Genomic DNA, 25,383 nt, shown 5'->3' on the forward strand with positions numbered 1-25,383 from the left:
TTATTTATTTTTTGAAGGCTTTCTGCAATTTTTCAAGATAACAGTTTGGTAATATTTTTTTAAATGGGGATTTTTAAAGTAACATTTTTTCGGGGGGGGGTATTAAAAATTGTGGCAATTTTAAAGAAAACATTATTAAAAAAAGTAATCAGAATCAGGTTGTATTGCCAAATACATTCACACATATAATTAACAAAGACTACAAGTAGTAACTAGTTATAGTGAGACTTTTTTTTTTTTTTTGAAATAGAAGCAATATATAAATTTAAAATGAAAAACAGAGTATAAAGACCACACAATGTACTTAAAATTAACAGGAAAACATTCGTTTTTGGGTTTTTTTTAAATAAGTTTTTGGCCTCTCCTCCTCCCTCCTTTGATAAACAACGAACAGTGTAAATAACGAACAGTCCCTAACCCCCTCCCTCTTCTGCCTAATGACGAACAGTCCCTAACCCCCTCCCTCCTGTTAGCTGACGGTTAGCCCAGCCCGGTGCTTCTCTCTCGGTGTGATTAGTTGAGACGCACCGGCTCCGCCGACATAACGGTGCCGTTAGGACTGAACCGACTCTCCGCCAGACTCTCAGCCGGCCCGGACACCCCGACACCCCGCAGGGACCCACCGTACAGCGTCCGTAGATCAACCGCTGAAGATGATTAAGCTCTTTTCCCTGAAGCAGCAGAAGAAAGACGAGGAATCTGCCGGAGGAAACAGAGCAGGAGCCGGGGGCAAGAAGGCGAGCGCGGCCCAGCTCCGGATACAGAAAGGTGGGCGAGTTAACGGCACCGAGAGCCGGTCAGCGGAGCCCGGTTACCGACAGACCACCGGGAGACACCGACCCCACCTCAGAGACACAAACACTCTCAGTTTTATTATTAAACTCACACAGGCTAACAGCTAGCAGGCTAACTGAAGCTAACGGCTGCTAGCTGCCTGCTGCTACATCCGAAAACAAAACCCCAGTCAGAAGCTAACCTGTTAGCACACAGCTAACGGCTATTAGCACACGGCGAAAGACTGTTAGCGTTAGCGTAAATGCGTTAGCACGCAGCTAAATACGTTAGCACGCAGCTAAATACGTTAGCGCGCAGCTTAAGACTGTTAGCACGCGGCTAACTGATAAAAACACATAAAGCAGATGTTGGGAGCTGACTGACTGAGCGGCTCGCACCTGGAGGGTTAATTTTAGGCTCACAGCAGGTAGCTTTAGCCGGCTAACCGCCGTGTCAGCTCAAACTTGTTCACGTTTGCTCAGATTTAAGTGGAGTCACTTTAACTGGCAGCTAACCAGCTAACCAGTGTCAGCTAACTGGTGTTTCTCATTCCACCTTCAACATTTCTCATTAAAGGCACAGTTCGGAGTTTTTTGGGGTCGTCTAAGTTTCTGATCCTCTGTCAGTTTGGAGAAGCAGACAGGAGGACTGACACTGGAGGTCAGTGGTGTCCCCCTGTGGACGGGGACAGACACAGGGGCGTCACAGTGGGGGGACAGTGAGACTGAGGACTGAGGGCCCCAACACAGAGCCGTTGGGCTGACGTTTTTCTGTCACGTAGCCTCACACGCTGATAGCGGTAAATTTGCTTCGCTGCCACAATACACGCACACACAGGCTCGTTTTATCGTATTGTCTCTTCGGGAGAATCTTATGAGTCAAAACAAGTTCGATTGGACCAATTATTAGAGAGAAATCATGAAAAACTACTAAGAGACACGGTGTCCAGACTACAGTGGACACTCACTGACAGAAAAAGGAGAATTATTGCGTCAGTGCGACTAAAACTGGACGCTTTGAAATACACGTAAACATGATCGCCGCACTGAAATCAGACTAAAGTGAATTTCTGGAAGTCGGACTAACACCCAGATAATTGGACAGGAAGTGGATTTCCTCCGTCGTGTAAACACCTCAGTCAGACTTTGACTGGATGGCGTTCTGAGCGTGCTCAGAGTCGCCGCGCCGGCCTCCCTCGGTGGTTAGGGACTGTTTGTTATTTATGTGGAGGATCAGGCTGCTGCAAAATGGGTCAGGCTTTAAAAATGTAATCAATGAGGAGGAACTTGTGTTTCTAAAAAATTTAAATTAATTTCAGGTAGTGTGTGCCTGAGGCCTCTCCTGTGAATAAAGGAAAAATGCCCTAAAATAATCCAGAAAATTAAACTTAATTAAATATTCTAATAATTCTGTAAAATAATTTTAAATATACAATCACTGACATTTTTTTTAAGCTTTTTCAAAAATAATTTTCTAAATCTACCGATTGCATAAAAGTGACGTCGATGCAGGTTTTAAAGGGTTAAGACGGTGATGGTGGATGACGGGCTGGGGTTGAGGGGTGTGTGGGCTCAGATTAGGGTCAGAGGGACCCGAGTGTGTCCGATTTTTTTGTCTGAGACGTCTGAGAATTGAGCGGATGTCCCCTGCTGAATGAAGACGTCCGCTGTGTCTCTGTTTGTGTCTCAGACATCAATGAGTTGAACCTGCCAAAGACGTGTGAGATCAACTTCCCCGATGACGATGACCTCCTCAACTTCAGACTCATCATCTACCCAGACGAGGTGTGTGTGTGTGTGTGTGTGTGTGTGTGTGTGTGTGTGTGTGTGTGTGTGTGTGTGTGTGTGTGTGTGTGTTCGTTCACTTCCTGTCCAGGAAACACACTATTCCTGCAGAAAAAAAACACATTTCAGTGAAGTTTTATCAGGATTATAAGATGTGTGTTTTTCTCGCAGGGTTTTTACAAAGGAGGGAAATTTGTCTTCAGCTTTAAGGTGAGAGACACCTGTCCCCCACTGTGTCCTCTGTCCTCTCTTCATGTTTAAGTCTTACAGCAGGCGAGTTTCCATTAACCCTCAAATTGAAATTGCGAATATAATTGCGCCTATTGGAAACACGTCAATTTCGATAAAACTCCCATTTATCGATAAAAAGTTTTCCTGCTGCCATGAGGCGGTATTTCAGGCGATTGTAAAAGTCATATTTGTCCAAACTGCAGCGGAAACACTTTTTCGTCTTTTCTAGGTCACATGATGCCGTGGCTACGTGCTTGTCGGTCGCTTTTCCATCATCGCTACATAACACGCCTACGTGGCCTTGGATTGGAAATAATGACGGCTGGTTTGGTGGCTGCAATAGAAATAAAGCTGCTAATGTTTTGAACATCCATCGCCATGGTTACTGGGATGTTATCACCAGAGTCGCAGAACATCAGTCGGTGGAAACACGTTCAGCTCCACACTGAGTTTAACCCACGTTACTAAATATCAGTTCAGTTTTGTACAAATCTGAGATTGATTTCCATCACAGATTTGCACAAAACTTAAGTGATATTTTCAAAATTTCTATTAAATTCAATTGCGAGATGACTGCGTTTCCATCGAGTGATATTATACCGGCGTATTTTGTATTTCGCAATTTCAGTTTGTGCAATTTGAGGGTTAATGGAAACCCGCCTAGTGCGTCCTCGGCAGAATCGGTGATGGTTTGTGGGTGTGTTTGTGTCTCAGGTAGGACAGGGTTACCCCCACGACCCTCCCAAGGTAAAGTGCGACACGATGGTGTATCACCCCAACATCGACCTGGAAGGAAACGTCTGCCTAAATATCTTAAGGTCTGTGCACACCTTCACAAACATCCTAAAGTCTTATTTATTTTCAGAAAGATCACACAAAAGAAAGAAATATCACACAAACTGTGAAATATTAGTGAAAGGTGACGAGGAAATGACCTGAAAATTAGCTGGATGGATTATGACATGTTATCACAGAACGGGGAAAAATGCACAGCAAACTAACTGATAATCGTAATTTTAATATCGATTCTAATCACATCCGACTCAATGACACTGAGTCAGATAAGAAGCTGATGCTTCTTTTGGAGCACTTCTTAAAGTCTCCGGCTTGATGCCAGTCCACCTTAAGGCCACCTTAAACCTGCATATAAAGCATGCAGCACCTGTCCTGTCCTAATGTGTTTTTAACCATTTTGTTGTTGATCTCCACAGAGAGGACTGGAAGCCCGTGTTGACAATAAACTCCATCATCTACGGTCTACAGTATCTATTTCTAGTGAGTTCAACACGCTCACACCTGCAAACACACACCTGCACATACACACACCTGCAAACAAACACCTGCACATACACACACCTGCAAACACACACATGCAGACACACACCTGCAAATACACACTTTAACACTTGTACAAGAAACACAGCAGAGTGCAGTAAAGTAACAGCAGAGTGCAGTAAAGTAACAGTAGAGTGCAGTAAAATGATTAAATGAACAGCACTGAATAATCCTGTAACCCCCCCCCCCGTAGGAGCCGAACCCGGAGGACCCGTTGAACAAGGAGGCGGCGGAGGTCCTACAGATGAACCGGCGGCTGTTTGAGCAGAACGTGCACCGCTCTCTGCGGGGGGGCTACGTGGGCTCCATCTACTTCGAGAGGTGTCTTAAATAACTCGGCGTCCCATGATCCTCCCCCGCCCCTCCCTCTACACTCCTCACCTCCCCCCTCTGCCTCACCCCTCCTCCCCCTCCTCGGTCCTGCTCGTTGGCAGAGGCAGGAGCTGCGGCGACAGAAAGCAGCACGCCACAAGACGCTTTTCTGTTTTAAAACAAAAGAAGAAACGCCACCTCCCTCCCCTCCTCCCCCCCTGCCCTCCTCCCTTCGTCTCCCCCTCTTCCTCCCCTTATTTCTCTGTTTTACTTCCAAGACGCAACATTGAACCGTTTACACGCCACAGGGGGCGACGCCGACACACAACATGCACCAGAACTGGACTCAAAAAGTTGGCCGACAGCGAGCGGCGGCCGAGGGGGGGAGGGGGGAGGAGGGGGGAGGCAGGGGGTCAGTGAATGTTGCTCGGGTGAGTCAATGATAATGATGATGATGATGATGATGATGATACCCACATGATTTTCTTTTATTTTGTATTTTGTGTGTGAGGAGACCTGCATCAGACTGGTGGTCAGAAGGACACGCCCCCCACCACCACGCTGCCGCTGGTTTCGTTTTTTACACGGCAGCAAACTCCAAACTCACCTCGCCAATAGTTTCATCAGTTTCTCCTGATGCAGCAGGACGCCACAATGGGGGGAGGGGCTTCTAACCACAATGGGTGGGGCTTTGAGTCTCAATATTTCGGGTTCAAAGAGCAGATGCGCCTTAATAAGTCCCTCAAATAAAGATAGCAACCATTTTTAGTCAGCTGCTGGAGGTGTGATGATGTCAGCCTGAGGGGAGGAGCTTCTGAATTAGGGTGGGAGGGGCTTGTTGCTATTGTGGAAAAAGGTGCGCCTTAAAAAAAATCTAAAAACAAGAGGGTGATGTCATGGTGTCTGTGTGGGAGGGGCTTGTTAGGCCCAATAGGAGCATCTTAAAAATGACGTGTCAGTCTGCAGGTGGTCACATGACTGCAGGTGTGAGACGAGTCAGTCTGGAGTTTGCTGCTGAATCACACAAACATGAACACACACACACACACACACACACACACACACACACTCAGTGTCAGGGGCGGATCGTCGTGTCTGGTGGGCGGGGCTGTGGGGGGTAATGTTAGTTTAAAAGAAGGGGTGGGCAGGGTTTATGGGGAGGGGGAGGGGTTTGGTTTTCATTGTGGGCGGGGCTTAAATGTTAGGATTCTATTGTGTATATTGAAACCCCGGCTGTTCACATTGACTGCAATATGATTTATGTTAAATAAAATATGAACTTGAACGATTGTAACCGTGGTGACGTCTGTCTGACACGAAAACATCAAAACGTGTCTGTCGCATGAGTTTACGACACGCTGGAGTTTATAAATGTCCATCGGGGGACATCTTTAATAATTAACCCAAAAATTATTTTTAATTTTTCAACAGTACACCGAAGGAGACGAGGCATTAGAGCACGGACACTCACCTGGCTTTAACTGAGGGCCACAGAAGGCCAGGGGCCAATCACAGTGGCCCCATGCATGTTTCAAGGATTTTAGGACATTTCTATGATTTAGGGACATTTTGAGGATTTTAGGACACTTTTAGGATTTAAGGACATTCAAACTTCATTCAGAGTTTTTTTTTTGTCGCTGCTAAAAAGCCTGCAGATTAAACAACCACAGAGCGAATGGGACAAAGGCCCAGCGTCAGGAAGAAGAAAAGACTAATAAATCTGATTATTACACATAAATTATTACACATAAATTAGCAGTTGGTGTTGTTATAAATATACATTTAATATAATATTAAATATCCTTAAAACATGTCCCTTGCTGATAAATATAACCAGCGGGAGGCGCTACACTACAGCCAGCAACCACACTGACCGAGCAAGATTATCTTTATAAACATTTTTTTCTAACTGCAGGAAAAACTTTTTTCAACAAGTATTAACAATATTATGAAAAAGCTGTTAAATTTAAATCATTTAAATAAATTCAAAAAAGCATTGTGTCATGAACTGCAAAAATACAAATATTTTCTTTTTCAAACTGAATTTTAAAAAAACACCTGATAAAACTGCAGAATTAAATAAAATGATCTTGCACATAAATATTTAATATTTAATGGATTGAAGGTTAAAGGAAAATGTAGTTTTTATTTCTTTTCAGTCCACAACCATTAAATCGAGGCGCAAACATCTGTGACGTTTGTCTTTATTTTTATTATTGCTGTTTTTGTTACAGATTTGCTCATACAGGTGAGACATCAGCGAATCATCACCACTGGCTGACAGGTGAGGGGGCGGAGTCAACTCCACTGTTATTAAAAGTGACATTAAATACAAAGTCAACCCTAAAATAAATGTCTGTTATTATGATGACAATTTTTGTGTTTTATGAGTTTTAAAGATTTATTATTACACAAAGTTCACTCTGTTATATGTATACTTTTCTTTATTTAGTTATTGATTATAGATATTTTGATTTGTTTTACGATTAAACTCTTTGTAACGATAAACTAAGTAAACATTTGTTTTGTCACAGCGATGCAGCGCCATTTGTTTCCTCGTCTGTGAAACTGGAACCTGTTTGGTCTCCGCTCAGATTCAGTTTCTGTCCCGCTGGACATCTCCACGTCCTCCAACATCCGTCTCTGTCCACTCTATTATTCTCAGATGTGGACCCCCGTGTCTCGGCCTGTGTCCCCCTCTGGTCCCGTCCTTGGTCCCTCATGCCAGTTGGTGCTGTGTGGTCATGAGGACGAGGGGGACCTCTTTGTCTCCCGTCCCCAGCAGAGGAAACATCCTCTCGGTGAACTCGGAGGATCCGGTGAAGCTGTAGATCTCTGAGCCCGACTTGACGTTATAAAAGGACACCTGACCCTCCTCCACGTCCAGGAAGACGCCCACCTGACGCAGCTTTGCAGGAGTCTTCACCTGCACAGCCCGACACAGATTTATTACTGTTCCTCTGGATGTCGACTAAAGTCAGACGACAAGGAAACCTGAGTTTCACGTTTGTTTACATCGAAAATATTTGCAGGAAAACTGAAGAATAGTTTTGATTCTGAACCTTAAACAGCAGAATTATGTACCTGTGAGCTACAGAAGACCATTCATGCCAGAAAAAGAAAAAAAATTAAATCTTATAAACATTCAAAGTCATATATTTGGGGGGAAAAAAATTATTAAAGTTACATATGTTAACGTTTAATTTAGAAATGTTTCAGTAGTTCAACATTATGCCTTTTTCTGTGACTAATTTTAAGTGATTAAAGTGAATGAATGAATTATCACTTTTAATTAAAATTATAAGATACAAAGTCTATATGAACTTTAAAGTCACAATTACACAAGTCAAAAAGTCCAATTTCAAGATAAATGTAATTTTTCAATTTCAATTTTTAAGTCAAAGACATATAAATAAATATATATTTAGTAAAAGTAAAAATGATTAGACGCAACTTTCTGATTATATAAGGTAAGGTAAGGTTAACGTAAGGTAATGTAATGTAAAGGTAACATAACATAAGGTATAATAAGGTAACGTAAGGTGAGCTAACGTAACGTAACATAATGTAACATAAGGTAAGGTAAGGTCACGTGACATAAGGTAAGATAAGGTAACGTAACGTGGCGTAACGTGGTGTAACGTAACGTAATGTAAGATACGTAATGTAAAGTACAGTCACGTAACGTAACATAACGTGATGTAAGGTAAAGTAAGGTACGGTCACGTTACGTAACAAACCTTAATATGACATATAAATAAAAAAAAAATATATATATATATAAACTATTTAATATAAAGCGTGTGTACCTTGGTGAGGGGGGGTGTGGTGAGCGCTCTCATCTGGCTGCCGCTCCACCAGATGGCGTAGTATCCGTTAGAGGGACTCATGTCAAACAGGCCTTTCCTGGGCGCTGACTCAGTGACCACGCCCAGTTTCCAGTCCTTACTCTCACCGACAGACACCTGCCACAGGTACACACACAGGACATCGGTGGACACAAATGGACACAGGTGGACACAGAGGACATAAGTGGACACAGATGGACACAGAGGACACAAGTGGTCACAGAGAACAGTGGATCTGGACCAGTGTTCCCAGTTGCCCGGCTCACCTCCCAGTAGTGGCGTCCGGTGCTGAAGCTCTCCTTGGCGAGGACGCAGGACCAGACGTCGAAGCGCTGCTGGCTGTTTCTGTAGAACTGCAGCTTCTCGCCACGCTTCAGCTGCTTCCTGTCCTCAGACAGGATGAGGAACGGGTACGCCGTCACCGGGTTCAACGTCACGTCCTCTGGAGACAACGGGGACATGCTAATTATAATTAATCATTAATAATAATCTACAATAATAAATTGTCAATAGTAATAATTTATAATCAGAGCCTCAGTTATAAATCTTCTTTAATAAGGCTCTATAGTAAGAATCTATATAATAATGTAAAAACAATCTATAGTTATAATCCATAGTAATAATCTGTAGTTAAATATATAGCAAGAATCTATAGTAAAAATTAATCTATTATAAAAGTCTATCCTAATGAATAATCTATAGTAATAGAAATAGTCTGATAAATAATCTACATAACAACCTATAGCTAAAATCTATAACAAATTGTGTATAGTAAAAATCTATAATGACAATTTGTAAAAACAAACTATAGTTATAATCTATAATGAGTAATTCATAATAATAAAAGTATACAATAATGAAAACCCAGTGAAACACTCACCCGTGTAGACTCGAGCCTTTTTGTGTCCTGTTAATGACATCAAGCTGATTAAAATTTCAGACTGTTCACATATAAAAACATACATATAAAATGTTTATATATTAAACATTACACAACATTATTGACTGAAGGACGTGCCTGAGACCGGCTTCATCTTCTTCATGTCTGAGGGGAGACAGGAAACCACAGTCAGTCATTCTTTCACATTAAAAGCCCTCGCTGCTGCAGACACACTGATCATATTGATCAGTCTGTGAGCAGTCAGCTGGTCCAGAGTCAGATGTGTTTATAACAGAGCTGCAGATACAGAATGAAGCAGCGCTGCTGTCATGTGACAGCTCATCAGTCACCTCTCAGAGACCACTGACTCTTCCTCAGGCTGGCCGTGCTTCCTCTCAGACTGAGCATGCTCTCTGCCACCATCAGGTCACCTGACGACACTGAAACACAACACACCAGGTCAGTACCGCAGCAAGGTCAGTACTGCAGTGAAGTCAGTACCACAGCGAGGTCAGTGCCGCAGCAAAGTCAGTACCGCAGCAAAGTCATTACCACAGCGAGGTCAGTGCCGCAGCAAAGTCAGTACCACAGCAAGGTCAGTGCCGCAGTAAAGTCAGTACCACAGCAAGGTCAGTGCCGCAGCAAAGTCAGTACCGCAGCAAGTCAGTACCACAGCGAGGTCAGTGCCGCAGCAAAGTCAGTACCACAGCAAAGTCAGTACCACAGCAAGGTCAGTGCAGCAGCAAAGTCAGTACCACAGCAAAGTCAGTACCACAGCAAAGTCATTACCACAGCGAGGTCAGTGCCGCAGCAAAGTCAGTACCACAGCGAGGTCAGTGCCGCAGTAAAGTCAGTACCACAGCAAGGTCAGTGCCGCAGCAAAGTCAGTACCGCAGCAAGTCAGTACCACAGCGAGGTCAGTGCCGCAGCAAAGTCAGTACCACAGCAAAGTCAGTACCACAGCAAGGTCAGTGCAGCAGCAAAGTCAGTACCACAGCAAAGTCAGTACCACAGCAAAGTCATTACCACAGCGAGGTCAGTGCCGCAGCAAAGTCAGTACCACAGCGAGGTCAGTGCCGCAGTAGAGTCAGTACCACAGAAAGTCAGTACCACAGTGAGGTCAGTGCCGCAGCAAAGTCAGTACCGCAGCAAAGTCAGTACCACAGCAAGGTCAGTGCCGCAGCAAAGTCAGTGCCGCAGCAAAGTCAGTACTACAGCAAGGTCAGTGCCGCAGCGAAGTCAGCACCACAGCAAAGTCATAACCACAGCGAGGTCAGTGCCGCAGCAAAGTCAGCACTGCAGTGATGTCAGTGTCGCAACTAGGTCAGTACCACAGTGACATCAGTGCCGCAGCAAGGTAGGTACAGCAGCGTGGTCAGTGCAGCAGAGAGATCTAAGACGCAGCGAGGTCAGTTGGTACAGCAGCGAGATCGGTGCAGCAGCAAGATGACGTGTTTTTGAGAGAGAACTACTGTTTCTGTGAGTTATTGATAATTTCAGGATGCTGCTTTGTCACTTTTAACTTTTGAAATTTTGACATTTTTTCCGCAGGCTAAGCTAACCAAAAGCCGCCACATCAGTATCACCAATAATAAGCTGACAGATGGATTTCGGACATCTTTAGTACCTTCGGGTCAAACTCACATATTTGGGTTATTATCCTAATAAAATTATTTATAGATATCATAAATGGTGTGCTGCATTCACATTTTCTGAATGAATTAATATTCAGTGGGCGAATGGAAAGCTTTTCAGGGCCGGATGTGGCCCGCGGGCCGTCAGTTGATTTAGTGTGTCTGTGAGACGGGGAGACAAACCGGGCGTCTTTGATTCATCAGTCACATATTGAACTGTGTGTGCATGTGTGTGACCCACCGGACCCCCTGGACCCCCGGGGTTGGATCTCCACCATCCTAATGTCGTCCATCTTGTCCTTGACCTCAGACAGAGAGCTCTTCACGTCCCCTAGCTGGAAGTGCAGCGAGAACTCGGAGTCCTCGTCCACCTCGTCCTGCTGCTCCTCCTCCAGAGGAGCTGTGGCCTCCTCGAAACTCTGAGGAGGAGACCGAGAGGGGGGAGAGAGGGTGAGCAGACAGACTCGTCATCCCCCACCAGGTGATGGTCCATGATGAGGACCCGTCTCACCTGCAGGAAGCCGATGTGGTCCTGACTGATGGCCTGGACCTCAAGCGTGGCTCTCCTGTCCATCAGCTGGCTAAGCTCCGTCTCCAGACGGCTCACCAGCCCCTCCCCCTTCGACATCACGGCATCCAGCTGGTTCTGGATCCCACCCACCACCTGAGACCGGATCCTGTCCAACGCGGCGGACACTTCGTCCAGAAGGCGTTCCACCTCGCCGCGCTCGCCGTCTGCATAGCTCTGAGAATCAAAACGATTATTGTTATTAAATCTTTTATCATCTGAGGGAGTTTAACATGATGCTAAATTCCAGGAGGAAACTCAACAGCGTGAACAGATGGAGAGCTGAAATAGTTAAACAGATGAAAGTTGTGGATGAAGGAAGAGTTTTGTCCCCCAACAGTCTGATTTATCCATGTTTTAAATAAAGAGCTAAAGATGACGATATCTGCTGTGCAGCAGTTTGTCGGGGCGTTTTTAGCAGCAGATGATTTGGAAGAAAATGAACAGCTCAGGCTCAAACTCCCAACCTCAGGCCACCATCAGGACTGCTGTTTTGTGTTTGCAGCGGAGGAAGTTCAGAATGAGACTGGACCGATGTGCAAAGTTTGGTTTACTTTTAAGCATGGGAAGATACATTTCCACTGAAGAATAATGAAAACACTGAGGAAAAGAATAAAAAGAGGAGGAACGTCACCTTGACTCCCTCCAGCCTCCTCTTGAGCCCCGTCACATGGATCTCCTTCTCTTTGATCCGGTTCAGGATCTCCTGCTCCGTCCTCGCCACTTGTTTCTGAACACACAGGTGAAAAAAGAAAAACACTCGCTCACCGAGTCTCTTCATCCACGTCTTTAATAAACCCATGCTGCGTGTCTCTACCTGTTTGCCGAGTCTCTCCGTCTGCACCGAGACGGTTTTGTGAGTCCGATGTTCCTCCAGGACGCAGATGGCACAGATGCAGCGCTGACATGTCCGACAGTAAACCTGCACAGGTGAACACATGAGCAGCTGTAACATCGTTTCATCAGGTGGATTTCCCCTTTTTTCTCTCCTCTTTTTTAAAACAAATTTTTAGGTCATTTTCTTGTCACAATTTCCCACAAATTTCTTGCAATTTGTGAGCATTTCTTGCCAAGTTGGTCAATGCCACTATTCCTGTCGATCCAGGTTTTAAAGGGTTAAACTGAAAAAGAGCCAACAGCAACGTCGAAAGAGGCAGGTCTGTTCTGAGCTCCATCTCAGGAGGAAAAAACACACTGATGTTCTCACTATGACGTTTAACCCCTTAGGGACTGTTTGTTATTAATCCTTAGGGAGTGTTTGTTGTATATTACGCTCTTTTCATTCTTCATTTTTTGATTTTTTTTGTCTGTGTTGATGCATGTGTCCTAAATGTAGTCCAGATTGTGTATTTGAGTGTAATCAGTGAATTTGCAGCTCAGCTCCTACAATAAGTCTAAAATACACTGTGGAAACTAAATAGTTACATTCAGACTGTTCAGGTCCAAAAATGCTCCATTGAAACCCATTCAAACTGACATTTTTGATCCCACAGCCATCAGAGCAGAAAAACAGGACCTGTATTATTTCTGGGTGTCATTCTGGGCTTTTGACTCTGAATTTGTCATTTTGACTATTTTCCACCTGATGAGGTCATTTTGACCATATTTGGCATTTGGAGGAAATACATGCTATTTCCACTAGGTGACCTGTCACAGTCAATGTAGCTGCTGATCACTGACATATCCCAGACTGTCAGCAGCTACACTCACACACTGACATATCCCAGACTGTCAGCAGCTACTCACACACTGAGCATGGAGGAGACTGAAAATGATGATCTTTTTGCTTTTATTGTTTTCTTCTAAAAACATGATGTTATCATCATGTCAATCAGCTTCAGAAACGTCATCAGATTTCTGTTTCTTTTAGAATCGGTTCATATTTCTCGTCAGCTCGCTCAGAGACAGGAAGCTGCAGTCAGAGTGTGTTTCTGCTCACCTCCAGCAGGCGGCGGTGTGTCTGGCAGGTGCGACCCCTGAGGGCCTCCAAGGGGTCCATCAGTGGGTGTTTGGCATAGAAGGGCGTGGTCTGGTGCGGCTGCACGTGCTCAGTGCAGTAGGAGGCGGTGCAGGTGAGACAGGAGCTGACGGCGGGCTTTTTAACGCCCGTGCACACGTCACACCACACCACCTCCTCACTGGACGCCGTCACAAATGGGTTAGTGCCGCCGCCATCTGCAGCGTTCATTGCCACAGCGCCCGTCATCTCCAGCGGTCCGTCCCTGACCGGTAACCCTGCAGCGCCATAACGAGCCACTTTGTATTTGTCTGCGATGAGAGCGAAGACTTTGTTGACGCTGAGCTGAGGACGTTCATCAAACTGGCGTTTACAGAGAGGACACGTGCACACGGAACTGGACGCCCAGTAACCGCCAATACATGCCTGCAAACACACCACAGAAGAAGAAGGAGGAGGACGTGAGACAGGAGTGGACATAAAAACACAAGAAGTTTCACTGAAAGAGGAACAAAAATCAGAGTTTAACTCTTTGAAACCGAGATCAGATTGTTTTGATTTCTTTCAAAAACACGCTGAAAAATGTCCTGAGCAACTTGGCGAGAAATGAAACCAAAACTGTGAGAAATTAGTCAAAGGAGACAAAGAAATGACTCCAAAATTACCTGAAAATTTATTCCTTACTAAATTAGAAATAAAACTACAGAAAAATGTCCAGAAAGCCACAACGCTGCATGGCTGCTCTGCAGCTCTGCAGGTGCTGCTTCTTCAGAGACGCCACCTAAAGTTTCAATGCACTTTGTATAACGACAAAAAAGTCTCTTCTTCTTCTTCTTCAGTGCCCAGTGACCTCTGGTGGCCCTCTGGAGGGCCCGGCCCCTCAGGTTGGATACCACTGGACTAACCTAACTGATGCAAACAAAAAGCTGCTGCACCGACTAAAGATCCACCAACAACTGACCAATCACAGACTAGACTGCATCTACCTTTACTGCACAGGTGTGTACGTGTGTGTGTGTGTGTGTGTGTGTTTTTTTTTTTTTACCTGACAGAAGTTGTGTCCACAGGGGGTGGAGACGGGCTTGTCGAACAGATCCAGGCAGATGGAGCAGGTCAGCTCCTGCTCTGAGAACAGCTCCGGAACCGCCGCCGCCTCCGCCATCGCCATGCTGCTGCGGGATGACATCACAGGATGACATTACAGGATGACATCACAGGATGACATCACAGGACACGCTTCATCACTGTTTGTCTGTATTTCTATCAGTTATTGTTTGCTTTTTAGTTATTTATTTATTTTTGATTTTGTCTTTTCTGTCTTCCGTAAGTTTCAGGTGAGCTCTGCAGGAACGTCTCTCTGATTTCTGAGGTGATTTCAGGACGTTTATTTTGGACGGACGTCAGAGACTGAATGATGTCAGCGCGTCTCACTGAAAGACAAACAAGCCGCCGTAAAGCAGCATTAAGTGTTTTTAAAGAATCTTAAAATTTAGCGCGGCTGCAGTTTGTCGTTTCTCTGTGTGAGTATTTTTATTTGAGAGGTGGAACAAACAGGTGTGATGTCACAGCATCTCACCTGTAAAATGTGACAGTGTCAGGTAGAGACGACCAGGACCAAGTCAAACTACATTCCTGCTCAAACGGCTCAACTCTGACACACAAACTGAGCTCAGGCTGAGCCAAAAATACCCAGCAGCCCACAGGTGAGTCATCCAAACACACCTGAGAGGACACACAGGAAGGAGGAAGGACAGGTGTAGAGATGGACAGGTGTGCAGAAGGACAGGTGTAAAGACAGACAGGTGTTAAGACGGACAGGTGTAGGTGCTGCTGTCTACCTGTGTGCAGGTCCCTGTGTGTCTCTGACCAGGTGATTATCAGCTGATAATCAGCTGTTCTGACCAGGTGTGAACAGGTAGAGAGTGGGCGGAGCCACCTTGATTGATGACTGCTGGAGTTTCAAGCATTGAACAAACGCTGCATTCTCTGCAGTTTTGTTTCTGATGTTCAGGTGCTGAAATAAACTCTTTTAAATGTTATTAAACTCTTGTGAATTATGAGGACGTTGAGGTTATTAGTTTGGCTTTTTATAGCCTACACATCAGGTATGATTCGTAACAATTTTTTTTTAAATCACCAAAAAACTTTCAAGAAAATAAAAATCGCCAAAATGCTTCATTTAAAAAAAAAATATATATATATATATATATATATATATATATATATATATATATATATATATATATATATATATATATATTTTTTTTTTTTTTTTTGACAAAATGTTTCCTTTAAACAAATTTTTGAAAAAATTGGTTGGTTTTCACCAAAATGCTTTCTTTGAAAATTACCCCAAATAAGTTTGAAGAAAAAGAAATTGCCAAAAAAATGTTTCCTGTGAAAATTTTCTTTTTTTAATTGCAAAAATTGTTAAAAGATAAATAAATAAAAAATAATCCAAAAAAAAGTTTTCCTCGCCTGCACGAGGACAACATGAGCAGGCGGTGTCTGTCACATCAGCCGTGTTCGAATGTGCAAACGTGTGGCTGATAAAGTGGCTGCTGGTGACCCAGTTTGTGCAGCAGAGAGGAAATATGTGAAGTATGTGTGAACAGGAACAGTGAGCGTTCGAGATGTGACGATAACGTTTCAAACACACGAAAATAAGTCTTTATGTTTCATTTCAAATCCTGCAGATTTCACACTCAAATAATCTCAACCTCCAAAAAAACCGACAGCAAACGTGCAGTCAATTACTGAGGTTTTATAAACTGGACGGAGACAAATTTGTCTTCAAATTATTTATGTGGACAGATCGACAGTGTGTTAGACTGTCAATATTAAACAGCTAAATACAAAAAAACATTTGCTGAAAACAATCAAATAAAATAATAAATAACAGCTCTGCAAACACACTGAAATGGTGTAAAAAAAAAAAAAACACCAAACACGATGACGATGAAGATGATGAAGCTCTGACGGCTGCTTTAAAGCGTGTGAAAGTACACTATAAAAATACTACATCTGCAGATAAAACGCACTAAACACAAACACCTTTTTTCCCTTTTTGACCCCGCCTGCTTCCCCCTGCAACGTCAGCAAACTTATTTTTAAACTCGATTTTAAATCATTTTAATTAATCTTTTAATCTTTGCACCTCTTGTCTGAACGTCTGTGATTGTTTTGTTTATGCTTTTTTTATGCTAATGTTTTCATCATGTAGCACTTTGAGATTTACTCAAAATATAAAGTGCATTACAATTATTATTATTATTATTATTATTATTATTATCATTATTAACTCTTTCAGACCTGAGCAGGCTGATTTCTTTTGGGAACATGAAAAAAAGAAAAGGGACAACTTTGCAAAAAAAATGACCCCCAAACAAAACTAATAAAAGAAAATTTCCTGATAATGAGGGGGGAAAAAAACATAAAAACAAAAAAGGAAATTGAATAAAAAGGGTGTTAAATTAATACATAAATATATTTCTGAAATGTAATTTTAAATATATAATGATAATAAATACACATGCCGTTCTCCTTACAATTTAAGCAGTCTAATGTTTTTCTTGCCCTCTTTTTCATGACATTTTCCTTGTAATTTTTATTTATTTATTGCTCTTTTTTGTAATTTCTTGCCAAAATGCACATTGCCTTTTTTTTCCATGAAATGAAATCAAACCCGTTTGCTCAGAAATGTGCTGAACAAATAAAGCTGTTTTGAGTCTCAGCTGCAGGTCAGAGTTCAGCCGTGATTTCGCGGTCTGAAAGTTACTCAGCAGAAATGATTTTCCTGAATCAAGCGGAGGCTCCGCACACAGAAGGTGTGGCGTGCCGCCTGTCAGAGGCTTTGTCGCGTCGGGTTATTTAAATAAAGATGTTTTCATTTTGTGACGACAGACTCTGAGATTGCAGATTTTTTTAACAACGTGTAAAAATTGAGATTCAGTGAAAAACCTCCACAAAAGTCTGATGGAAATGTAAACACAAACTGCCACGTGTGAGGAACACAGAATTTGCGCAGTTTGAGAGATTTCGGTGTCTTACCTTTCTGTCAGCCGCTCGACGCGTTTCTGTCACAAATCCTGAAACTCAGGTTGGCCCGTGACGTCACCGGGGGCGGAGACTCGCGGCTGAATGACAGCAGGTGCGGTGAGTGGTCAGGTGAGTAAGAGGGAGGAGAGGCCTGTTTTTAAAATGTTGAGTGGAACACGTGTGTTCATATTTATTTATTATTTTATAAGTTAGGACTTTAAGGATAAAAAGTGAATACAGTTAAAAGATATTTTTAAATGTAAACTGACATGAAAAAATGTCAACATTAAAAAAAAACATGTTTTTCTTTGTATTGCTTTTAACTTTATAATTATATATATATATATGAATTTAAGATTTTTATTACTTATGTATTTTTTAAAATAATATTAAACTTTTTAAAATTGTAAAACATAATACGAGAAAACATCTGATAAAATCGAATTCACATTAAGACAGACTTTAATATGAAATGAAAATTAAATACTGGAAAATTACGATAAACTGATACACAAAAACAGAAGAAAACAATTTCTGTTTTATTTGTTTTAAAATTAGTTAATGGAACAAAATATATTAAAAGAATATAAAATATTTGAATTTTACATTTATGTCGTGATGCTCAGAATTAAATGAAAAAATAACCATGAAGTGATGAAAACAGTTTGCTCAGTCGGACGTTTCCTCTGATCAGACGGACTGTTGACGCAGCTGAGGGACATCTGAAGACATCTAAAGACATCTGGAGACAGCTGAACACAACAGAAGACACCTGAAAAAACCTGACAACACCTTGAGACAACTATAGATACCTTAAGACACCTGGAGACAACTGAAACCAAATGAAGACACCTGAAGATCAATGAAGACAGACAGGACCGTGGACATTCCTGCTGCACGAGTTTGTGTGTGAACAGGTGAAAGTGTGTGTGTGTGTGTGTGAGTGTGTGTGTGTATCTATGTGTGTGAGAGGTGGTGAATCCTGTTTGGCGGTTGGTCCTGCTGGCCTGTGATTGGCTGATTCTTGTCCTCTGTGTTGTGTGTGCAGTTCAGAGCAGGAAGAGACGATGAAGTGAGTCAAACTGGAGCTTTTAAAGGTAAAAGTATATCATGTGACATCAGAGCGCCGTCCTCGTTTTAGGGACATAAACTTCCTGTGGATGTGAGGAGGAGTCACTCCGCTCCCTGAGCTGCACAAACACCCAGGTGAGAATAATCCGGCTCCGTGGTCTCCCGGCTGCCCGTCTCCTGTCCCCTGCTGGCCTGGAGACACACGACAACACGCACACACCTGCATCACTCCTCTATTCACTGCAGTAAAACACACTCAGAAACACACACTGAGTTATTAACGTAGACAGACCTGAGTGGTGACGCGTGTCGTACCTGACAGTAGAAATACAGGACGATGTTCTCCAGCAGCAGAGTCAGCAGCAGGAAGACCGCTCTGATGATGAAAGCTGTTGGATCTGATCCTGAAACACATGAGCAGTCATGACATCACACAACATCACATGACACGACACGACACGACACGACACGACACATCATACCACATCACAACACATCATACAACATCACATGACTGATATCAGGTGTGATCAGGGATCAGAGGTGAAACGTCCAGCGTCCTGGGTTACAGGATGTGACCTGGACAATGAGACGGTCCTCACCTGAGACGGTTACAGAGAGCGGTTGGCTCTCAGAGAAAAAGTCATGAGAAGAAATATGGATGTCATAAACACAGCGGTAGCTTCCTTGGTGGGCGGGCTCTGCAGCAGGAAACAGGAAGTGTGCAGAGTGATTGACAGCTGGCTGGGTGTAGTTTTGTGCTGAGTCCGAGGAGGCGAAGCGGAGCAGGAAGGAGCCTCCGAGGTACTGAGGCTGGACGGAGCAGCTGATGGTGAAGGTGGAGCCTCTGGACACCTCAAACTCCTGCGGCTGGGCCTCAGAGACCCCAGAGAGCCCAGAGACCCTGGAGACCCCGGAGACCCCTGAGACCCTGGAGACCCCAGAGACCCCTGAGACCCTGGAGACCCCAGAGAGCCCGTCCATGGAGGAGGATGCAGAGATGATGGGCTGATGGAGCAGGTCTGTAAACACAGACAGAGAGACAGACAGGGATGTTTAGAGCTTCCAGAGACAAGTCAACTTCTCAGCGGAGAATGCCGGAGAATGAGAGCGGAGCGGACATTCAGAGACACCGGCAGAGACACCGGCAGAGACACTGGTGAAGACACTGGTGAAGACACCGGAAGACAGTGAGAGCGAAGTGGACATTCGGAGACACCGGCGAAGACACCGGCGAAGACACCAGCCGAGAATGAGAGCGAAGCGGACATTCGGAGACACCGGCAGACAGTGAGAGTGGAGCGGACATTCAGAGACACTGCAAAAGTGAACTGTGAGTGAACAGTGAGACAACACCAGGGCTCTTGTCATGGACAGAGCGAAAATAAAGGACTTGACAGAAACACACCTGAAGGCCGGACGGTAAGAAGGTTTGGCAGAGTTTGTAAACCTGCAGCTGTCTGATGTGTCTGTGTTTATGCTGTTTGGGGCATCTTTTTTTTTTTCCTCTGAAATTTTTATCAAGGTCTGGACCTCAGTGACCTCGGTGACCTCATAGCTAGTTACGGCCCTGCTTCTCTCCACTTAAAGCTCCAGTATGTCAGATTTCTGGGGATTTGAGTAGACTTTTTAAAATTTTTTTCCCCCTCTCATAAATAAGAAAACAAACATAATAATCAATCAACGACAATTTCGCATGTCAGAAACGTCAGACAGGTCACTCCAGCATGTTTAACTCCATATATGTTTCAGTTACAGCTGAAAATGACCACAGAAATAATCAAGTTTGCAGATTTTAAATGTCTCCGTAACTGAAAACAGCAGCCAGTTTTCTGTAGAGCCTCTGACTCTGAGGACCGCTCCTCTTTTCAGCTGATTCGACACTAAAGAAAACACACTGTTTAGGTCAGATTCACTTTAAATCCTTTGAAGGAGCTGTCGTGATATTGTCTCGATAGCTCCCAGCAGAAACCACTGACCACTGATGTCATAGATGATGTCATAGATGATGTCACTGATGGTCTTACCTGAGCAGGTGAGGTCCAGCATGAGATGGCCAGTATCTGGTGATGCACACTCCCTCACAGCAGTTTGAGACTGAAAACAGCTGGGCTTGATCCTCCACACCGACCTGAAGGAGGGCCTTTGCACCAAAGACACGGCAGAGCCACAGTCCATCTGTCTGCAGACCACCGCAGCTTCCTGCAGCGTCCAGGGAGAGTAAATGTCACTCACTGACCTCCAGACTCCCTGTTTGATCTCCAGCGTTCCTGCACAGCGACTGGATCCTCCCACCAACCTCACCGGCTCTGAACAGAATAAAGACTTTCATTAGAACATAAAGCACAGAGTCATCAGTGAAGAATAAAGAGTTTAACGAGAACATAAACCAGAGTATCATCAGTAAAGATTAAAGAGTTTAACTAGAACATAAACCAGAGTATCATCAGTAAAGATTAAAGAGTTTAACTAGAACATAAACCAGAGTATTGTCAGTAAAAGCAGTGCTGGACCATAACTAAGTACATTTACTGAAGTAATTTACTTTAGTACAAATTCCAGTTGTTTGTTTTTTACTTATACAACAGTTAGTTCCGACCAAGCAATTTGATTGGTCGAGAGGCAATCCATGAGCGCTGATATACGAGCACAACATCACTCCCTCTCATGTGATATTTCTTGATTGAGTATTTTCTTTTCATTTCCCTTTATACTTCTTTCCCATTCCTTTTCAGAGGTAAATACTGTACTTTTTAGGTTTGATTTTTTGGGTGTTTATTTGTAATTTTTCTGAATGGGGTATTTTGACAAGTACTTTAATAAATAAATATTTTATTTTGCCATTTCTTTTTTGGCTGATTTTTTCCAGATTTTTCTGATTTGGGTACTTTTACCTTTCATACTTAAAGTACAATTTTCTGATTATACTAACTTACTTTAACTTAAGTAACATTTTCAATGCAGGACTTTTACTTTTAACATATTTGTTTTTTCATAGTGTGGTAAAAGTATTTCAACTACTTCCTCCACCTCTGAGTAAAAGACGACAGAGAGTTTGATTAGCGCAGAGCTGCAGCTCCTCTTCTACCTGAACAGGTGAGTCCAGCAGCTCTGCCAGGTGAGCAGGTGTTTCTCTCCGAGCTTCTACAGTCCAGCAGAGCAGACTCGTGGCCTTCACACCTGAACTCTTTGGTCCACATCGGAGCCTCCGCTTCCCCATAGAGCGCCCCCTGGAGGACCGAAGGAGCCCCACAGCCGAGCTCCCTGCAGACCACCTCTGCATCCCGCAGGTCAAAGTCAGCTTCACACACCGAGGACCACCTCTGGTTAGACTGGTCAGACCGGTTGGACTTCACCTCCAGTCTGCCTGAGCACAGACTGCTCCCATTAACCAGCCTGACCGAGTCTGGAGAGACGAGACAAAGTACAAACATGTCATCACTGTCACAGATGATGTCACTGAACAGGGATACTCAATGTACTTTGCTTGGGGGCTGATTTTGCAAATTGTAAAATTTTGCAAGGAGATCAGGGGCCAGTCACAGCAGCCCCATCATTTTGAGGGTTTTAGGACATTTAGAGGATTTTAAGGTGCCTCTTGGACTTAAACTCGTTTTAGGATTTTAAGATGTTTCTAGGGTTTGAGGACATTTCTAGGATTTTAGGTTGTTTGTAGGATTTAAGGTCATTTGTAGGATTTAAGAAGGATTTTAGGACATTAGGGTCTTAGCAAGGACCTCTGTCGGGGGGCGTGGGGGATCCTCCACTGCCTCTTTGTTTGATCAACAAGCTCAAGTTTTTTTGCACTCTGGCTCATTATGGATACTAAAAGTACAAAAACAATTCCCACTGTCAATCACTTCATTTTTATTGTCAATTAGAAAATGGTTGGGGGGCCACCCGGCACCCTATCAGGGGCCATACGTTTGGAATCACTGTATTAGATGATATCACTGATGGTCTTACCTGAGCAGGTGAGATCCAGGACAGTGGAGGAGTGATCTGGTCTTGTACAGTCTCTCAGAGCAGATCCAGACTGAACACAGCTGGACCAGATCTTCCACACAGACCTGCGAGAGAACCGATGTCTGTCTCTGAAGGAGACAGCGGAGCCGCAGTCCAGCTGAGCGCAGACGACAGCTGCTGCCTTCAGGTTCCAGAAAGATCCGTCCACTGGTCTCCAGTCTCGCCGTCTCACCTCCAGAGTTCCTGCACAGCGACCGGCTCCTCCCACCAGCCTGACGTCATCTGAACAGAAACCACAGAGTCGTCAGCAAAGAGGAGAACTGAGTCAGATTAAACTGAGCTGACAGCTGGTTCTGCTGTAATGATTCTGTATTTCTTCTCTCAGTACCTGTGGAGGAGAGTTTTCCTTCAGCCTGGAGTCCTGAGGAGGAGATCAGAGGATAAACAGAAGGCATTTGGGCTTGTGCGCCTCCGCAAACCAGTCATCAAAAAAAAAAGTCATTAATTCGTAATTTTTATCCCGTTGGTGTTTGAATTCTTGAACTATGGCCGAAAACCTTGTCCAAAAGAATGTTTGTGCCAAATTTGAGGAAACTCCCTCAAGGTCATCCTCAGAAATTCATAAGACTGAAATGGACGCAAGTTCACAGTGACCTCTGACCTTTGGCCACCAAGTTGTAATCAATTCAATGTAAAGACTAAGCAATCTATTTATTTATGTATTAATTTATTTAACTATAGAGTTATTTATTTACATACATTTACATTAATTTATATATTTATTGACACATTAATTTGGTTTGTTAATTTATTCAACATTGACTCAAACGATCCTCCATACAGTCTGTCCTCATGTCGGTGCAGCAGGTTGTGAAAGCATCTTATGAAATGATCCCAGTGAACTGACATTCAAATTCTTATGATCAGAAGTGGACACAGAAAGAAACACAGACGTGTCTGATGGTCCAGGTCCTGATAACTCTAGAAAACCCCTGCTGGGTTTCAGTGCATCACACAGACCTGGCACCCAAAAAAACAATCAGATGAACAAAAATAGTGGTTAAAATACTTGAGATTCAGCGAGATTCATTCTCCTGATGAAAACACGGACTTCATTTTTAAAGCTCATATTTCCAACTGGACGGGTGTATTTCAGTTATAGGAGACGATTTCAGCCGTCATCCTGCTGTCTGTCTGCTGATGCTGTCGCTCAGTCGCCTGCGAGCGACCCTCTGCTGATGTTAACACCTTCACAGGAAACAACAAGAGGACGGCGACGGCGTTAATCTGAGAGAATCATCTCAGCCACCCTCCATATCATCAAACCGCAGTCCTCCAACCTGCAGCCCATCAGCAGCTTTCAGCTAATCGACATTTCACAGAAACGCAGCTCAGAGAGGTTCAGGCCACAGATGGCCTTTTCTCAAAGCCGAACACCAACTGCTGCAATTTCTTTCAGAATAGGAGTGAAAAAAACGAAGAGCAACTTGATAAGAAATGTTTCACAATTAGCAAGAAATGATTAGATTTAGATTTTTTTTATTTATTTAGGGGAAAATGTCTTTTTTTGGGAAACACTATATTTATAAATATCATATTTAAAATTTTGTTACAGTTTTATTATAATTCTAGAGCAAATTTTCCGAATCTTTTTTGCCTTTATTTATTTATTTTTTTGTTTTGTTAGTTAATTTGTTTTAAATTTTCCGGTATTTTTCTTGTACTTTATACTAATTTATTGCTTATTTTGGGGATAATTTCTGCTTTATTTCCTTATTGCCTTTTGCTAAAGAAAGCAAGCTAATTAGCTCAGGTTTCAAAGGGTTAAGTGCCATCCTCAAACCAACTAACAGGGAGTGAAAGTGAGTTATAAAACCCTCCAACAGCGAGCGGCCTCGCTGACCACAAGCAAATAAAGTTTCTTTTTATATTTTCATACAGAAAAATAAATAAGTAAATAAATATCTTTTGTAAACATCTTCTGATTTGATACTTTGATGTTTCGAAGCTGCAACAGTTTCTTTAAATATTCGGATTTTAAAACAATAAAATAAACACAAATAAACATTGTTATTAGAGAGAGGCAGGTCTATTTTTGAGGGTTCTTTTACTTGTATTACTGATTTAATGAAAATGATGTATAGTAGATATAATTATATACAGTTTTACTTTTTTCTATCCTTCTTTTATCATGAATTTCATGTTACAGCCGGCATTTCGACCATCATCATAGTTAATACGTTTACGTGTGTGTAGAGGTTTGTAAGAAGATAAATTACTTGACGTCGGTGAGTGTTAGCAGCTTGTTCTTTTATGATTTAGTGTAAATATTAGAATAATCTATCATGTTTAACCCTTTAAAACCAGAGAAAATCTGTCTGATTTCTTTCAAAAACATGGAAAAAGGCAATGAGCAATGTGAAAAGAAATGACCAACAAACAAACAAAAAGAATGAGTAAAAAGTAAAAGAAAATTACCCAAATTTGAGGGAAAAAAACAGAAAGGAAACAGGTTCTTAAAAATAATTTTACATACATAATTGTTATCATTATAACTATAGTTTTGGGAACATTTCCTCTAGTTATTTATGAAACAATATTTTTTGACAAATGTTGCCAAATTGCTCATTGCCGTTTTTCCCTCGTGTTTTTTTCAAAAGAAAACAAACCAGTTTGCTCAGATTTTGAAGGATTTCTTGTGAACGGCGTCTGAACGCAGCACGGGGACAGGGATGTTGATCCAGGTTTTAAAGGGTTAATGCAGAGTCCTACCTGAGCTCCACAGCAGCAGCACCAGCAGGTGATCCATGTCCAGGTGCACTGTCTCTCTGTCTGTCCTCTGTCTTTCTGTCCTCTGTGTGGTGTCTCATCACATGTTGTGTCCTCGGTCAGGAACAGGTGGAGCTTCTGTGGATCAGATCTGATGGTCTTTAGTTTGACAGGAAGTCTCATCATTGTCTGTTTCTGTCGGCCATGTTTGTAGTT

The 25,383-nt window shown here is 43.0% G+C and overlaps 3 protein-coding genes across 8 annotated transcripts; 1 reads left to right on the forward strand and 2 right to left on the reverse strand.

Moving 5' to 3' along the window:
- Positions 1-451: 451 nt before the first annotated feature.
- On the forward strand, positions 452-5,730 carry ube2m (ubiquitin conjugating enzyme E2 M). The gene is made up of 6 exons (XM_042505220.2): positions 452-768; positions 2,464-2,558; positions 2,730-2,768; positions 3,504-3,607; positions 4,001-4,064; positions 4,318-5,730. Exons 1-6 carry the CDS (start codon positions 654-656, stop codon positions 4,456-4,458), a joined length of 558 nt encoding a protein of 185 aa, XP_042361154.2. The 5' UTR covers positions 452-653; the 3' UTR covers positions 4,459-5,730.
- Positions 5,731-6,628: 898 nt separating this feature from the next.
- btr30 (bloodthirsty-related gene family, member 30) lies at positions 6,629-17,512 on the reverse strand. Of its 5 annotated transcripts, none has more exons than XM_088091241.1 (13): positions 17,374-17,512; positions 14,369-14,495; positions 13,306-13,749; positions 12,184-12,288; positions 12,001-12,096; positions 11,310-11,543; positions 11,040-11,217; positions 9,515-9,604; positions 9,303-9,329; positions 9,165-9,191; positions 8,551-8,726; positions 8,246-8,401; positions 6,629-7,362 (listed from the first exon to the last, which is right to left on the reverse strand). In XM_088091241.1, the coding sequence occupies exons 2-13, from the start codon at positions 14,489-14,491 to the stop codon at positions 7,156-7,158; spliced, it is 1,863 nt and encodes a 620-aa protein (XP_087947367.1). In that variant the 5' UTR covers positions 14,492-14,495; positions 17,374-17,512; the 3' UTR covers positions 6,629-7,155. The 5 variants fall into 5 exon arrangements, with proteins under 5 accessions (XP_087947367.1, XP_087947369.1, XP_087947371.1 ...); XM_088091243.1 differs by having other exon boundaries at positions 14,369-14,492; positions 17,374-17,495; XM_088091245.1 differs by lacking the exon at positions 17,374-17,512 and adding an exon at positions 15,162-15,183.
- Positions 17,513-17,845: 333 nt separating this feature from the next.
- Positions 17,846-25,307, reverse strand: LOC148186539 (CD5 antigen-like). 2 transcript variants are annotated; one of them, XM_088091247.1, is made up of 8 exons: positions 25,171-25,307; positions 22,787-22,819; positions 22,399-22,680; positions 21,521-21,838; positions 20,460-20,741; positions 19,035-19,454; positions 18,748-18,836; positions 17,846-18,624 (listed from the first exon to the last, which is right to left on the reverse strand). In XM_088091247.1, the coding sequence occupies exons 1-8, from the start codon at positions 25,205-25,207 to the stop codon at positions 18,535-18,537; spliced, it is 1,551 nt and encodes a 516-aa protein (XP_087947373.1). In that variant the 5' UTR covers positions 25,208-25,307; the 3' UTR covers positions 17,846-18,534. The 2 variants fall into 2 exon arrangements, with proteins under 2 accessions (XP_087947373.1, XP_087947372.1); XM_088091246.1 differs by having other exon boundaries at positions 18,725-18,836.
- Between the last annotated feature and the right edge of the window lie 76 nt (positions 25,308-25,383).

Source organism: Plectropomus leopardus, chromosome 18 (assembly GCF_026936395.1).
Source record: "Plectropomus leopardus strain MGB_pleo_1.0 chromosome 18, ASM2693639v1, whole genome shotgun sequence".
NCBI classification, from domain to species: domain Eukaryota; kingdom Metazoa; phylum Chordata; class Actinopteri; order Perciformes; family Serranidae; genus Plectropomus; species Plectropomus leopardus.